Below are 16,018 nucleotides of genomic sequence, written 5' to 3'. Positions count from 1 at the left end.
TTAAAAAGGAACATTATGAACTTTATTGATCATGATACCGTAATTGTAGAATTTGGTCCTCATTGTAGAGTAGATCATAAGAAGATAAGGATCCGAATTTTTTTTTTCAATTAAAAAAAAAAAAGCAATCCTTTATTTGCATAGATCTTGGCCTACTGAAAGTCAAGATAGTAAGAAAGACTAGAAAACTTTTTCTCAGAGTGTAAAGACTTCATCTGATCTCACGCTTCTTCTCTTCAGGAACTGTGAATACCAATGTGCAGAGAGCTTAGGATATCTCTTCAAATCCGGATCATCTCGGTCAACATAGTACAGGCCGTAGCTTGATGCATAGCCATCCAACAACTCGAACACGTCCAAGAAGGACCATACAAAGTACCCTCTTGTATTTGATCCATTTCTTCCATTTGTCCAAGAATAAAAAGCAAACAGTAAAGAAGTTAGATTATACACACAGATCACTTAACTTCATTTCAGGAAAAATGGAAAGGAGGTGAAATGATGGACTTTGTAAAAGCTCTACATTTATATGATGCCAACAGTCAAAACCATTCCATAATACACTAATTTTCTGTTAAAATATTTTGAGTCAAATGCGTATGAGCTCTTTTTTGCCCTCAAAAAAATCTAAAAGACATTCAAGGGGTCTACTTTGGCATAAAATAGGCATTACCTCACAGCATCAAGCACACTTCCAATGTATGCGTGCAAATATTTAACCCTGGATATATCTTCCAACGATGAATGGTGTGGGGTGGCCAGACCTGATAAGAATCATTTGATGATAAAACAAAACAAATTAGAAAATAAGAACGAGTGAAGCAAGTATTGATTATATTATATTAATGTTGCATCTGACGACAATTATCTTTTGACACAAAACCACAGTTGCCACCACGAGAATAGCTACTGCCGGTCTTTCTTTCTGTTTTTTTCCCCCTTTACGCATAATATAGTAGGGTATGTTTCCATGTGTAATTAGCCACCACTATATGCTGTTGCATACTCAAATTAGATGATTTATGGAAATATCAAAGAAATAAGCATGATTCTTTTTTCTTTTTTTCAAGTAGCAGACCAGGCAGCATGATTAGGGATTTCAGCCCTTTGATTCTTCATCTGTTACCTTTTTAAATACTTTATCAGTTCAAGAAAAAGATCAGCATATGCAAGTTTACTTACTGTAGTTAGTCGTCACGAATCAACAGATAGATAGATAAATAGATAGAGAAAGAGAAAGAAAGAGAGAGAAAGAGAGAACCATTTTCATGAACATAAATAGGAGGATTGCCATAGACTCGCTTAAAATACTCCAGCACTATTTGCAGGCTTGAGGGCTGTATTGAAGATTGTGTCAAACAAAGAAAATTAGGAATGCAGTGAACTAAATCAAGTAGATTAAACAAATACTTTAATTGTGTACTTAAAAGTCCCACCTCATTTGATGATGCAGCAGTATCTTGTTCAACTGCCACAATCAATCAATTGTTTTAGTTTCTCAATTAGGCAGACAATTTTTTTTTTTTAAAAAAGAATGACTTGTCAACTTGGTATATATGATGAGTTTACACAGTTACAAGATCGTAAGTATAAAAGGACCACCATATGGAAGTTCTAGATTGAAATTAAGCCACGGATGAGTTTGACTAGATGAACTTTGATAGAGTCAAAGAGGAATCAACTCATGCATAATTCAACCATTTATCAGCAAAGCAAGACTAATGATATGTAGAGAACATACAAAAAGCCATTGTCGCTGTGTCTGCACTCCAGTCTCTGTGTTCCTGTTTCAGACTGCTGGGATTGTCCTTGATGTAAATCATGCAATAGTTTATCACTCCAATAAAGTCAGCAGAACCTTTAATCTGTTGGGATTCACGATCAGTGAAAGCTGGAAGTCTTGAGCCTGCATTTTGTTTCATTGTTTTGGGATAGTCTCCGTACACTAACGGATTTGCAACCCTGAAATTCAGTGCAATATAAATATTAGCTACAGCTGAAATTTAAAATAATTAGGTTAATGGAAAAAGTGACATTATATGGAAGAGGAGCCAAACAGAGAGCTCAAGACATATAGATTCTTATCGTACCAACCAATCAGGAAATCAAAGTATCTTTGAGTTGCAATTGCATCCTCCTCTGAGTTTGTAAGAGGAAAAACCCCAAATGAAAAGATGCTTAGACCTATATAGCCATGTTGCTTGTCCTGCATCACCATGCGTTGCAATTATTCCAATATCTTTAGACATGACTGTCATGACCCAAAACTAAACCTGGCAATAAATTGTTAGCATTGGACCTAAACTGTCACGAATTTATTTTCAGGATGCTTATACACTCAAAATGTGTCTTGTCAATTAAGGTTTGGATCACCCTTTATAAGCACTAGACTTCTCCTATAACCAAGCACGTACAACCTACCAAGCTTAGAAACTCAGTTCCCACACTTCTAATCAAGAATGGTTCTGCCCATCATTTACGACTCAACCTAGATTTGACAAGATATAATCCATTTTGATACTGAACCCTTACGGATTCATTCTCAGGGTGCCTATAAGTAAAGTGTGGATCTTTTTATACAATCTTTTATAAATGTGGATCACCTTCTATAAGTATTAGGCTTCTCTCACACACTCAAAGCGATATGGGATATTGCAATGGCAAAAATTGACATCTAAGGAAGTAATGTGCGGACACAAAATTTCTATTCTAACAAGAAAGACTATAAATGCTTGATGCTGAAGCCAAATACTTCTTGTTGAACTCAATATAAATAACTGAAAGGATAAATGATTGACTAAGTCACACACTAGATGAAATACTGAAGCACATGAATGAAATTTTTTTGGATATTACCTGGTAATTCTTTTTATACAATCTTGCAACAGATGCATGTGCCAATAAGAGATGATGAACTGCCATGTATGGCTCAGTGGAAGAATTGCCTCTAGAGCAGTTGTTGAATGAAGAAGAACATCGTTTAGGTGGTGCAATTCCGAAGTCATAACCTACCATTGCAAATCCATTTGGCTCATTCACAGTGGTCCAATATGAAACCCTATCGCCGAACTCTCTGAAGCATACATCTGCATAAGCTGTGAAGTCTTTCCTGCATTTAAAATGGAGAAAATATAGACACAGTCATCAACACTTTTATTGATTTGCTTATTTAACCAAGCACAAAAGGGTAAGCTAAAACCACAAGGAACTGAGAAATATACACAATCATTCGATTGATCCATCCGCCATACTCATCTTCCAGTGCCTGAGGAAGATCAAAATGGTGTAATGTGACATGCGGTTGGATTCCTGATTGATTCAAACAAAAGTGGTACATTGGAGATAGTGGAAGTACTTTCCTTAAATATATGCAAAGAAATTGAGTTTCTATAAGTAGTAATGAAAAACTGGAACCGACCATAGCGGATTAGCTCATTTATGAGGTTGTTGTAGTACTGTAAACCTTTTGGATTGACAGGTCCTCTTCCATCTGAACAAGAAAGATAGAAGAAAATGAGGATAATCTGTGAGAACGACTCAGAAATTGCATAATTGTTATAAGGTTCATAAAAGCCAGGAGTATCTTATCATACTTGGAATTAGTCTTGACCATGAGATGGAAAGTCTATAGGCATCTAGGCCTGTGTCTGCCATGAGCTTCACATCTTCCTGAAAAAAAAGCACATGGGTTGCACAGGTATCATTGTGCCACAAGATGCAATGTTTTGCATGAACAAGCAAAATCAACCAGCTGTTGGTTGGTTATTGTCGTATAACCATTTCAATTAGTTTCAATAGACAAAATGAGGATGAACTGTAATTGAATTTTACTTGAGCTTTATGTGAAGAATCATAATGATTTAAGGCATGATGTGTCCACCTTGTACTTATGATACTTATCACATGCTATGTCTCCATTGCCAAGCACATTCCCTGAAAATTTAGAAGAGAAAACCCAACACAGCTGATAGAAGAAATTTTTTTGATAAATACAGTGATAGTAAATCAATGAAAAATTACTATGGGTGAAGCTTTGATATCTAATATCTCATAAACAAGCATGAACTCTCGTTTAATTTCAGTGCCAATGTTGATGCTGAAATCTGCTCGTCCTTAGACCGACCAGATCCTTTCACCAACGCTTAAGTTATCGACTGTTGCTCGAACCACTAAGGCCGGGACCACCCTCCTTTCTCTCACTAGACCTGCGTTCACCAAAAATGGATCAGAGACGCCGGTGGTTTTGCCGGCGTAAACCCTCCGATGCCTAAGTTAGCACAAGGTGTTTACGGGAAAACAATATAATTTGGATTCACGAAGTTTGTTCAAAATCTGCAAGGAATTAATCTGGTTGCAATTTGGCAGCGTTTTCCCTCTCTCAATTTTTCTGTCCCCTTCTTCTTCGATGTCTTTCTCTTTTATAGCCGCCCTTTGTCCCACGTTTTCCGTTTGCCCCTTATCCCTCCTTTTTCGGGTGGTGGTAGCCCCTCATGGAGCTCTAACTGTTATATTGTGGGCAAACGTGGATCTCGTGTGTCCTTCAACCGTTCTGGGAGAAGCGCAACTACCGCGATCTTGTGGGATCGTGTTCCCGCTTTCCTGGGGATGAGTATTGGCTCGGCATATACTTCTGGTCGGTATGTTCCCCTGGTTGCACCATCTCTGATCGGCTCATGTTTGCCCCCGTGTTCTGCTCGTACCGTTTAGCTGAAATGGTCCGTGCCGGGGCGGAAACAGTAGCATGGCTGACTTGGTGCCTTTATGTACTCAACACCAGTCCCCCAGTTTCTGGTTTGGCGAGTGAAATGAGTTAAGAGCAGAAACTGATGGTTAAATCTCACCAGCCGGGGAGCTTCTCTTCTGGGGAGACTCCGACCTGAACATGGGCCTAAGTGAACATGTTCATTGCATATCTGGGCTTATATCTAACCTGGCCTCTTGTAACGGTTGGTGACGTGGCATCTCCAGACTCTTCGTATTTGAAATTTGAAACGACGGGCTATCCGTCCTCGATATATGGGGGGGTGAGCTGGCATATCCCATCACTTAAATGCTTCCATTTCCCCCTTTTCGTTTCAAATCCCTAGACTGGAGTCATCATCATCTTGTTATTCATTTTCTCCGCCGTTAACCAAAATTTCTTTGAACTTTGCTCACTATTTCCAGCGTCCGGAGTATCCATTTGCTGGGTGTTTTCTTTGTCGCGGCAGCGCTATCAGTGTCAGTCTATTCCAGGTATAGCCTTTAACCTTTTCTTTGGCTGTTGTTGTTTGGGTCCTGTGTTGCCCCTTTTTGTATCCGTGCACTTGGGTTTGTTTTGGTGTTCTTTTGAAATTCCAATATGTCAAACCGGAAAAGAAAGTTACTTGTTGATGAGGGTGATGAAGAATCAGGGGACTCGGGCCTCAATGTGCCAATACCCACTGATTACTTAGGCCCCTCCAGTAGTGTAGGTTCTCCCCATGGCAGGGATACCCTTGAATACCCACGCCCTTTGGTTATCTCTCCTTCCCCTGAACTGGAGCTTGTAGGGAATAGAGGTGGACCTGCGTCGGGCTGTGGTGAGAACCACAGCTTTGGTGGGGTTGGGATCCCTGAAGGAGTTGGTAATGGTGAGGGGAGCAGTTCTGGACCGAGCAGACCTGCTCAGAAAAGGAACCTAGGCCATAGGGTGGAGGCTGATTCCTACCCTATTGATTTCATGGCTTGTGCTACCACCCCCACTGATCTATTTAAACTTAGGAACCTCTATAACATCCCCAACGAGGTTCTTCTTGTAGTTCCTGGAAAAGATGATGTCCCTAGTCGTCCTCCGAATGGGTATGTGACGATGCACTTGGAGAGTTTCAGACTAGGAGCTCGGCTGCCCCTTCAATCCTACTTTGCCAAGATACTGGGCGGTATGCACCTGGCCCCAGGTCAGCTACACCCAAATGGGTAGAGGGTTCTCTCGGTAATGTTTGTGTTGTGGGAGAGGTGCGGGTCGGAGGAGCCTTCTCTTGTTGAAGTGAAGCATCTGTACCAGCTGCGGAGTAGCCCGAAGGAGGCAGGCTGGTACTATTTCATGTCCAGTTCCGCAAAGAGGAAACCGATCACTGGGTTTCCATCTTCATGTAAAAATTGGAAGAATAAATTCTTCTTTGCTGGAGGGAACTGGTGTCCAGCGGTTCGGTCGCTTGGTGGGGACATTTATCTTCCCACCCATTTTGTCACCCCAGGTCGTTCATTTTTGCATGTATTCTTAATTAGATTGCTACTTATTGAGTTCTTTAACCTTCTGTGCTATTTCAGAGTCGTGGGGTTTGATCGGGGGGCTTGAAGATCGGCCTTTGCTTCAGGTGGAAACGGCTCTATTGAACGCGTCTACCTGCCAAGACCTCCTGTCACCAACAAGTTTGGTCAGCTCGGGCTTAGTGGACATAGCTGCCGGGATGGATAACAAGATCCTCAGCGCGATGAGCAGGAAGCGTGGTCGGGACTCGAGTAGCTCCAGCAACCCTCCTCCTCCTCCGAAGAAACCCAGCGTCGGTCCTTTCAAGGCGCTTGTTCCTGCTCTGCCCCCTCCTCCATCTCGTAAGAGTGGTGGGGAGAAAACTTCCGACAAGAATCCTGAGGTCAGCTTGCAGTCTGGGGACATATCTTCTCCTCTTCCATCTCGGGATTAAGGTGACTACCTGAGCCCATATCAGAAGGATTATAAAAAATCGGTTAGGCCCAAGATGGTGAAGGACATCGAGAGCATGAGCCTCTCCGAGTTGGCCGCTTCTGTTCAGAGAGTCTCCTTCAGGCTGGCCACAATGGTCTCGTGCTACAAGATCGGGTCCGCTCGTCATGAGAAGAAGCTCCAGACTGATAACCAAGAGTTGAAAAAGAAAGTTGAATCTGTTGACCGCTCCAAGGAGAAACTGGCCGAGCTGAACAAACAGCTTACGGAGCTTCATGAGAAAGTTGCTGTTGCTGAGTCCACTTCCTCCAAGCTTGAGGGCGAGTTGGGTGACCTGAGATCTGATCTTCAGGCTACTCAAATTGAAAGGGATACTCTGAGGGCTGCCCTTGAGGGGGAAATCAAATCCTTGGGTGAGCAGCTGGCTGAGGAGAAAGGCAAATCTGCTGATGTGGACGATCGGCTGGATGCCGAGTATGACTCTGGGGTTGCCTTCTCCTATAAGTGCATCATGTCTGTGCTTAAGGAAGAATATCCCGAGCTGGATATGAGCAAGCTGGAGGCTGGAGTGGAGAGGTACATGGCTGGGGTCGGCCAGGGAGATAAGGAGCAAGGTGAGCAGAATCAGGTGGAGGCTCCTTTATATGAGGTACAGGAGGGGGGAGCTGGGGGACGTGCTTTTGAAACGGGACAAGGATCCATGCCGCCTCCTCCCAGTATTGCTGATCCTTCACCTCCTGGGACAACTGATCCTTCACCTGCTGAAGCCGTTGACCCTCCTAATCCTTAGGTCTATTTTTGTATAGACTTTAGATCTTCATTAGTTTTGTAACCAACTGAACATTAATAAATTTTCAGATGCTCTTTATTGGCTCCCTTGTCTAATGTCTACTCATAGACTGTTTCTGCAAAATAATTGCACAACTTATCTGATCTTGCCTGCTGGTTCTTTAGTGGACCGAGTAGGTGTAGGTATTTACTTGCCTTAGTAAACTTCTCGTAGAATTAGCTGCTGGTCTTTCATTGACCGAGCAGAAACAGGCACTTTGTTGCCTTAGTAGAATTTTCGAAGTTTTAGCTGCTGGTCTTCGTTGACCGAGCAGAAGTAGGCACTTGCCTTAGGAGAGTGTTCGTAGCTTTAGCTGCTGGTCATTCGTTGACCGAGCAGAAGTAGGCACTGATTTGCCTTAGTGAACTTTCGAGAATTTAGCTACTGGTCTTTGTTGACCGAGCAGAAGTAGGCACTTGCCCTAGGAGAGTGTTCGTAACTTTAGCTGCTGGTCATTCGTTGACCGAGCAGAAGTAGGCACTGATTTGCCTTAGTGAACTTTCGAGAATTTAGCTGCTGGTCTTCGTTGACCGAGCAGAAGTAGGCACTTGCCCTAGGAGAGTGTTCGTAGCTTTAGCTGCTGGTCATTCGTTGACCGAGCAGAAATAGGCACTGATTTGCCTTAGTGAACTTTCGAGAATTTAGCTGCTGGTCTTCGTTGACCGAGCAGAAGTAGGCTCTTGCCTTAGTGAAATTTAGAGAATTTAGCTGCTGGTCTTCGTTGACCGAGCAGAAGTGGCACTTGTCTTAGTGAAATTTTTATTGATCTTGCTAGCAGGGGGATTTCATGCTGAATTCATCTTTATTGAAATTTGAATGTATTACAAAAACATAGAATATATGCATGTGCGACAGGCCATCAGGCATTGTAACAGAAATAACTTGCCGGAGTGAGGATTTAATAGAGCATTTTGCTTACTGGAAATACTTCTTCAGGTGTTCGGCGTTCCATGACCTCTTCACGTCTCGTCCGTCTTGGCACGCTAATTTATATGCTCCTGGTCCAGTGGCTCATATCACTCGGTATGGGCCTTCCCACTTTGGGCCAAGAGCGCCATGGTTAGGATTCCTGATGTTCTGGTTCACCTTCCTAAGTACCCAATCTCCTGCTCGGAACTGCCTCACGCGTACATTCTTGTTGTAATAACGCATGACCCTTTGCTGACATTGGGCCACTTTCTGCGAGGCCCCTTCCCTTTTCTCCTCCAGCAGGTCTAGGCTTAAGCAGATCTGCTCATCATTTTGCTCCTCAACGAAATGTTCCGTTCTATGTGTCCCCACTCCAATCTCTGCTGGGATTACCGCCTCATGACCAAAAGCTAAAGCGAACGGTGTTTCTCATGTGGCGGTTTTGTGAGTTGTCCTGTAGGCCCACAGTACCCCTGGTAGCTCGTCAACCCAAGCTCCCTTCTTCTCCCCCAATCTAGTCTTTAGGAGCTTCTTTATCACCTTGTTGGCTGCTTCCACTTGCCCGTTTGCCTGGGGGTGTGCGGGGGTGCAGAACTTCAGGTCCACCGCCAGGTTTCGGCAAAATTTCCTGAAGTTGCCGTTGTCAAATTGCCTCCCATTGTCTGTGATGATGGCGTAGGGGATCCCATATCTGCAGATGATGTTTTTCCAAATAAAATCTGTTGTCTTCCTCTCTGTGATCTGGCTGAGGACTCCTACTTCCACCAACTTGGTGAAGTAGTCTATTGCCACGATTGCATGTGTCGCCGCTCCTCGTCCCTTAGGTAATGGACCAATCAAGTCGATTCCCCATTGAGCGAAAGGCCATGGGGATGTCATAGCCGTCAGTTTCTCCGGTGGTTGTGCAGGAACCTCGGAGAAGCTTTGGCATGTTTTACAATTCTTGGCCATCCTTTTGGCATCCTGGTGCATGGTTGGCCAGAAGTATCCTTGCCGGAGTGCCTTGAAGGCTAAAGTTCTTGCTCCCGAGTGATTGCCGCATATTCCCTCATGAATCTCTCTCAGCACATAATCCGCCTCCTCGTTATCCAAACATCTCAAAAGGGGCAAGGTGAACCCTCGGCGGTACAGCACTCCATCCAGTAGCGTATACCTTGCTGCTCGGCATTTTAATTTTCTTGCTTGCCTTTTGTCCTCTGGTAAAACTCCATCGCGGACATATGCGCGAATCAGGTCCATCCAGGATTCTCCAATACTTACTCTCATCACCTCTGCTTCTTCCTCAATACTTGGTGAGGTCCTTACCTCTAGTGGAACTGACTTCGGTAATTTGGGATCTGCAACGGCTGCCATCCTAGCCAGCATATCGGCTCGGAAATTCTCATTCCGGGATATCTGTTTTACCTCCACTGCTTGGAAAAGCCTAACCATCTGTTTGGCCTTCTTTAAATAAAGACCCATCTTCTCTCCCCTTGCTTGGAACTGATCATTGAGCTGATTACACAACAGCTGGGAATCTGCTCTGATTTCTACCCTCTCTGCTCTTAGAGCGTGTGCAAGTCCGAGCCCGGTGAGAAATGCCTCATATTCAGCTTGGTTGTTTGTGAGCTGAAATTCGAACTTCACCGCATATGTTATCTCGGTTCCCTCTGGGCTCCGTATTACAACTCCTGCTCCGGATCCTTGCTCACTACATGATCCGTCAACCATTACCAGCCATATCCATTTTGAATCCTCTTGCTCTGCTGGTTGTTTCTCTTGGACCTCTTCCCCTGGTTCAACACGGTCCACCATGAAATCTACCAGGGCTTGGGCCTTGATTGCTCCTCGGGGCCTGTAGGACAGGTCAAATTCGCTCAGCTCCACGGACCATTTTACTAACCGACCAGACGCATCTGGTTTTTGAAGCACTTGCCGAAGTGGCTGGTCAGTCATCACAACGATCTGGTGGGCTTGGAAGTATGGTCGGAGTTTGCGTGCTGCCGTTATCAAAGCCAGCGCCCACTTCTCCATTAGCGGATATCTGGTTTCTGCGTCCACCAGGGCCTTGCTTGTGTAGTATACCGGGTGTTGCTTCCCTCTTCTTCTCTGACTAAGACCGAGCTGGTAGCCTGCTTAGAGATTGCCAAGTACAAGAGCAGCTGATCACCCTCTCTCGGAGTTGACAGTAGCGGGGCGCGGGCTAGGTATTCCTTCAGCTGTCCAAATGCCCCCTCGTATTCCGGTGTCCATTCCATCTTCTTCCCTTTCTTTATGACTTGAAAGAAAGGGTGGCACTTATCAGTGGCTCGCGAAATGAATCGGTTCAACGCTGCCAACTTCCCCGTAAGGCTCTGCACCTCCTTAACTGTTCGTGGGGACCTCATTTCTATTACCGCCCGTATTTTTTCTGGGTTGGCTTCAATTCCCCGATGGCTCACCAGGTACCCCAAAAATTTGCCCGAGCCGACCCCAAATGCACATTTCTCCGGGTTCAGCTTCATTTCGTACCTCCTCAGCAATTCAAAAGTCTCCTCCAGGTGCTTCACATGATCTCTCGGTTCCCTCGACTTGGTGATCATATCGTCCACATATACTTCCATGGTGTGACCGATCAATGGTTTGAAGACCTTGTTCACTAACCTTTGATAGGTAGCTCCTGCATTTTTCAAGCCAAAAGGCATCACCCTGTAACAAAACACACCCATGTTAGTTATAAAGGTGGTGCTTTCCTCATCCTGCTCGTTCATGGGTATCTGGTTGTATCCGGAGAAGGCATCTATGAAACTGAGCAGACTATGACTCGCGGTTGAGTCCACCAGCTGATCTATTCTTGGTAGGGGAAAGCTGTCCTTCGGGCATGCCTTATTGAGGTCCGTGAAGTCTACACACATTCTCCATTTCCCATTGGCCTTCTTTACCAGTACCACATTGGAAATCCACTCCGGGTACTTGGCTTCCCTTATAAATCCTGCTTTCAGCAGCTTTTCCACCTCGGCATTTATGGCCTCGTACCTTTCATGGTTAAAGCACCTCCTTTTCTGCCTCACTGGCCTTGCCCCTTTCTTAACCGCCAGCTTGTGACAAGCTATCCCGCGGTCAATACCTGGCATATCCTCATGAGACCAGGCAAATATGTCTGCATGGGACTGTAGACACTTCACCAGCTCGGCCTTTATTGCTTCGCCCAATTCTGATCCGACCTTAACAACTCTGCTAGGGTCACTCCTGCTTACAACAACTTCCTCCAGCTTCTCAACAGGTTCCTGGCGACCATTTCTTGAATCTCCTCGGTTATCTAGAGAGGTAACCTGCAGCGTTTCCTTGGCCTCTGTAGCATAGCAGCTCCTTGCCATTCTCTGGTCGCCCTTTACTACACCCACAACTCCATTTATTCTGTATTTCAACGCCAGATAATGCGTGGACATTACACATTGGCTTATTCTCATGAAGGGTCTCCCCAATATCATCTGGTAAGGACTTCTTTCCTCTACCACGACAAAGTCCAGCATCATCGTTCTTTCAAAGGGCTTTGTCCCCACAGTAATTGGGAGTTCAATGACCCCCATGGGAGTTAATCGTCCACCTCCAAATCCCTTTAATGATGTGTTTGTCCGCTCCAGCTTTAAATCTGAAATCCCCATATCATCTAGGGCCGACTTAAATAGAATATCGACTGAGCTGCCCGTATCCACCAGTATTCGCCTCAATTCTGTGCTAGCAACCAATGCTTTAATCACCAGTGCATCCTCATGAGGATACAAAATGCCCTCTTCATCATCCTCCGTCCACATGATGGGAACTTGCCGCACTCTTGCCTTCTTGGCTGCTGGCAAATTTAGAAGCACCTCTCTGCCGGTCATGGCATATCTCTCATAGTTCTTCCGTGCTCTGTTTGAATCCCCGGCCAATGTTGGCCCTCCTGCTATCACACGGATGGTCGGCTGTTCACGTTCCAAATCCCTCTCGACTCCTTCATCCCGTGTGTACTGTGATTCCATGACAGGGGACACTCCGTCTACATACTCGTCCAAGTATCGGTTCCTCACTAAATCCTCCACCTGAATCTTCAGGTCACGACATTGGCTGATAGTATGACCGTGAGTGTCGTGGAACTTGCAGAATCGGCTCTTGTCCCGTCGGTGAGTCGGTTTTGTTATTTGGGCTGGAGGGTACAGCAGGCCTCGTCCTTCGATCCTCTCATACAATTCCTCCATGGAGATCTTTAATGGAGTGTATTGCTTATAGGCCAAGCTCTGGTCTACTAGCTGCACTGCTCGGCTATCATGAATGTTACCTCGGGCCGGCATAGCCGGTATCTGTTCGGGTCGTCCAGACCTGTAATTAGTTGCACCTAATCCTCTGGGACTGCTCTGGTAAGGGTGGGCAGTCATCTGCCTGAATTCTCGTTGCCGTTCTGGGATCGGGAGGCGCGAAGGTTGAGCCCAGCTGTGTTGGAACTGTTGTGCTCTCGGAGCTATGGGGTATGGGCGGGAACGAGCTGATATTCCGCCCATCACTGAAGATTCTCCCGTTCGCTTTCCCGACCCGCACTCTTTCGGGGCTCTCCGTTCCTTCCGTCTCAGCTCTTCCAGCTGTTCACTTTTAATTCTTGCCGATTTCTCATCTTCGATTTCTATATTTCGTCTCGCCTGCTCATATCCCGACGAGTAATTCTGTACGAGGGGGCTTCTTAAGTTATACCACAATCGGCCGATTCTCACACCTTCTTTTAATCCCCTCAACGCCTGTGGGTGGTTAAAAGCCCCCAGATCCAGCACGGCTCGGTGATATCGTTTTACAAAATCTCGAAGGGATTCATGCTCCTCCTGCTTCATCCCCATCAATTCCATCATGTCATCCTCTGGGGCCACTGCCCCTCGGAACTGTTCGGCCAACTCCAGGCACATCTGCTCATAACCCTTAATTCCTCCTCGGGGAAGCTTGCGGTACCACTCTCGGGCTCGTCCCTCTAGTGTCAACGGGAACACCCTGCACCTTTGAGCTGGTGTCAACCCCTGCACACCCGTCATGTCGTTGAAACGCTCAATGTGCACCAACGGGTCACTTCGCCCGGAGTATTTGAGGTCGGGGAAGCGGAAATCCCTTGGGATTATGGTACTCATGATCTCAGTGGATAACGGGGATTCTTCATCTAGCATTATCCTCCAGCTCGGGGGTTTCCTCTTGCCCTGCATCTCCTCTATCACATGCGCCAATCTGCGCACCTCCCCCTCCAATTCTACAGCACGATCAGGATCACGTGCAGCTATCTGATCACGCTCCTGCTCGACGTTCTGCAACCGCTGTCTGAGCTCTCCCTCATCAACACTGGCCCCTCGGCCATTTATTTCTAGTACCTGTCCGGGGCGAGTTTGGTCTCTCCCTCCATCTACGTATTCCCCTGGGACCCGACCAGTACTTCGGTGGGGATGCACTCCGTTAGGTTGGTCTGCGGGCGGAGGGATTTCCCCGACCCTACGCCCCCGGAGGCTGGGTTCTGCTCCAATTCCATCTCTTCCCACGGGGGTTTCACAATCCCTTCTCCGCTCGTCCCTCAGCTCAAACAATACGGCCGCGAGAGTCTCCATTTGTTTCTCCATCCGCTCCAGTCTATCTTGCATCATCCTCTCTCGGGCTTCATTTGCAATCTCCCGGAGAGTAATTGTCTCCACCGTTTCATTGTCCTCCCTTAAAGTATCATTTCTTGACACATCCATATCCAATTGCTCGCTGCTTCTCCGGTACTTACTAATTTGGTGGTAGCTTTTTACTCAGCTCCCCACAGACGGCGCCAAAATGTTGATGCTGAAATCTGCTCGTCCTTAGACCGACCAGATCCTTTCACCAACGCTTAAGTTATCGACTGTTGCTCGAACCACTAAGGCCGGGACCACCCTCCTTTCTCTCACTAGACCTGCGTTCACTAAAAATGGATCAGAGACGCCGGTGGTTTTGCCGGCGTAAACCCTCTGATGCCTAAGTTAGTACAAGGTGTTTACGGGAAAACAATATAATTTGGATTCACGAAGTTTGTTCAAAATCTGCAAGGAATTAATCTGGTTGCAATTTGGCAGCGTTTTCCCTCTCTCAATTTTTCTGTCCCCTTCTTCTTCGATGTCTTTCTCTTTTATAGCCGCCCTTTGTCCCACGTTTTCCGTTTGCCCCTTATCCCTCCTTTTTCGGGTGGTGGTAGCCCCTCATGGAGCTCTAACTGTTATATTGTGGGCAAACGTGGATCTCGTGTGTCCTTCAACCGTTCTGGGAGAAGCGCAACTACCGCGATCTTGTGGGATCGTGTTCCCGCTTTCCTGGGGATGAGTATTGGCTCGGCATATACTTCTGGTCGGTATGTTCCCCTGGTTGCACCATCTCTGATCGGCTCATGTTTGCCCCCGTGTTCTGCTCGTACCGCTTAGCTGAAATGGTCCATGCCGGGGCGGAAACAGTAGCATGGCTGACTTGGTGCCTTTATGTACTCAACAGCCAACCTCAGCATATACAATCATGAACATAACAAGGAGTGATGATAAACTAAGGGGTTCGGCAAAACTCATATTTAATCTGAAAGAACAAAACTGACCGGCATGTGCAAAATTATCCCAAATGCTGGGCGTCCTTCCATCTTCATTTACTGCCCCTTCTACCTATATTACACGTTACATATCATAAGAATCTGATGTGTCTTTTTTTTTTTGTTCCCTTCCTTCCCCTCTAATCAACAAACTAAAAGTGTAAACTGAAACGGATCAGATAGCTGAGTAGAAGAAGTTAGAATTAGTTGTGGACCTGATAAGCCGAAGTGCCAGAACCAAAAATGAAGCCAGGTGGGAAGTCATTTTTGGTATACTCAACAGCAGTGAGTGCTGATGCTGCCAAATTAAGCAGAAATATTAGCAAGAAAAAGGGCCTCAACATCACAGACTGAAGTAAGCGGGCAATTGTTGTTGTTGTTTATTTTTACAATTATGAGACTGGGAAGTGGGAAATGCTATTGAGTTTAGCAGTAGTATACAGAGTAAAGCTCTCTCATTGATCCTTCTTATGGAGAAAACTCAAGATAAGCTAACTAACCTGTACAAAAAAAATAAAAAAATAAAAAAAAACAGTCAGCCACAGTCTCAAAGCCATCGCGTAACTCGTGTTACTCATGTATGACCAACGACCCAAATTAAAATTTAATAGACCCTGTGATGGTGATTGTGATTGTGATCCATTGCATTAATGAACGGAATTTTTGCGACCTGCTAGCTAGCTAGCTTGTCCGTCGTCTTCTTTTAACATTTTCAAGTAAAGAATTAAGAAAATCGATTTTATTTGGCCCTTCTTTTTTTTGACTTGAGTGTATGTATTGTCGTTGTCTTGAGTGTATGAATTTTGCGACTAGCTAGCTAGCTAGCCTGTCGTCTTCTTTTGACCTTTTCAAGTAAAGAATTAAGAAAATTGATTTTATTGGCCCCTTCTTTTTTTGACTTGAGTGTATGTATTGTCGTTGTCCCTCGATTGCGATGGGTACAACAAAATAGTTATTGTTGGACCCGATCCGTTCTTTTTTGTTTGTAAGACGAAGGAAAGAAAATGCCTAAGCTGTTCTTCGGAGAGAGAGCGTAGGCTAATTGAAAAAGTATACTATATAG

At 45.3% G+C, this 16,018-nt stretch overlaps 1 protein-coding gene across 1 annotated transcript; it reads right to left on the bottom strand.

The window, feature by feature from the left end:
• On the bottom strand, positions 1 to 15,461 carry LOC102625094 (beta-glucosidase 11-like). The gene is made up of 13 exons (XM_052432511.1): positions 15,171 to 15,461; positions 14,965 to 15,028; positions 3,881 to 3,933; positions 3,594 to 3,669; positions 3,419 to 3,490; positions 3,222 to 3,309; positions 2,857 to 3,109; positions 2,091 to 2,206; positions 1,742 to 1,962; positions 1,437 to 1,468; positions 1,262 to 1,337; positions 674 to 764; positions 1 to 400 (listed from the first exon to the last, which is right to left on the bottom strand). The coding sequence occupies exons 1-13, from the start codon at positions 15,297 to 15,299 to the stop codon at positions 196 to 198; spliced, it is 1,476 nt and encodes a 491-aa protein (XP_052288471.1). The 5' UTR covers positions 15,300 to 15,461; the 3' UTR covers positions 1 to 195.
• Positions 15,462 to 16,018: the final 557 nt, after the last annotated feature.

The sequence above is a fragment of the Citrus sinensis genome, chromosome 8, assembly GCF_022201045.2.
Source record: "Citrus sinensis cultivar Valencia sweet orange chromosome 8, DVS_A1.0, whole genome shotgun sequence".
Classification (NCBI taxonomy): Eukaryota; Viridiplantae; Streptophyta; class Magnoliopsida; order Sapindales; family Rutaceae; genus Citrus; species Citrus sinensis.
This window is presented reverse-complemented; position numbering and strand designations above follow the sequence as displayed.

Coding starts and splice junctions, on each gene's coding strand:
- LOC102625094 (XM_052432511.1), bottom strand. CDS start 15,299: ATGTTGAGGCCCTTTTTCTTGCTAATATTTCTGCTTAATTTGGCAGCA. Junction 3,310..3,418: donor AAATGAGCTAATCCGCTATG/GTCGGTTCCAGT, acceptor TGAATCAATCAG/GAATCCAACCGCATGTCACA. Junction 765..1,261: donor TATTTATGTTCATGAAAATG/GTTCTCTCTTTC, acceptor GATTCTTATCAG/GTCTGGCCACCCCACACCAT.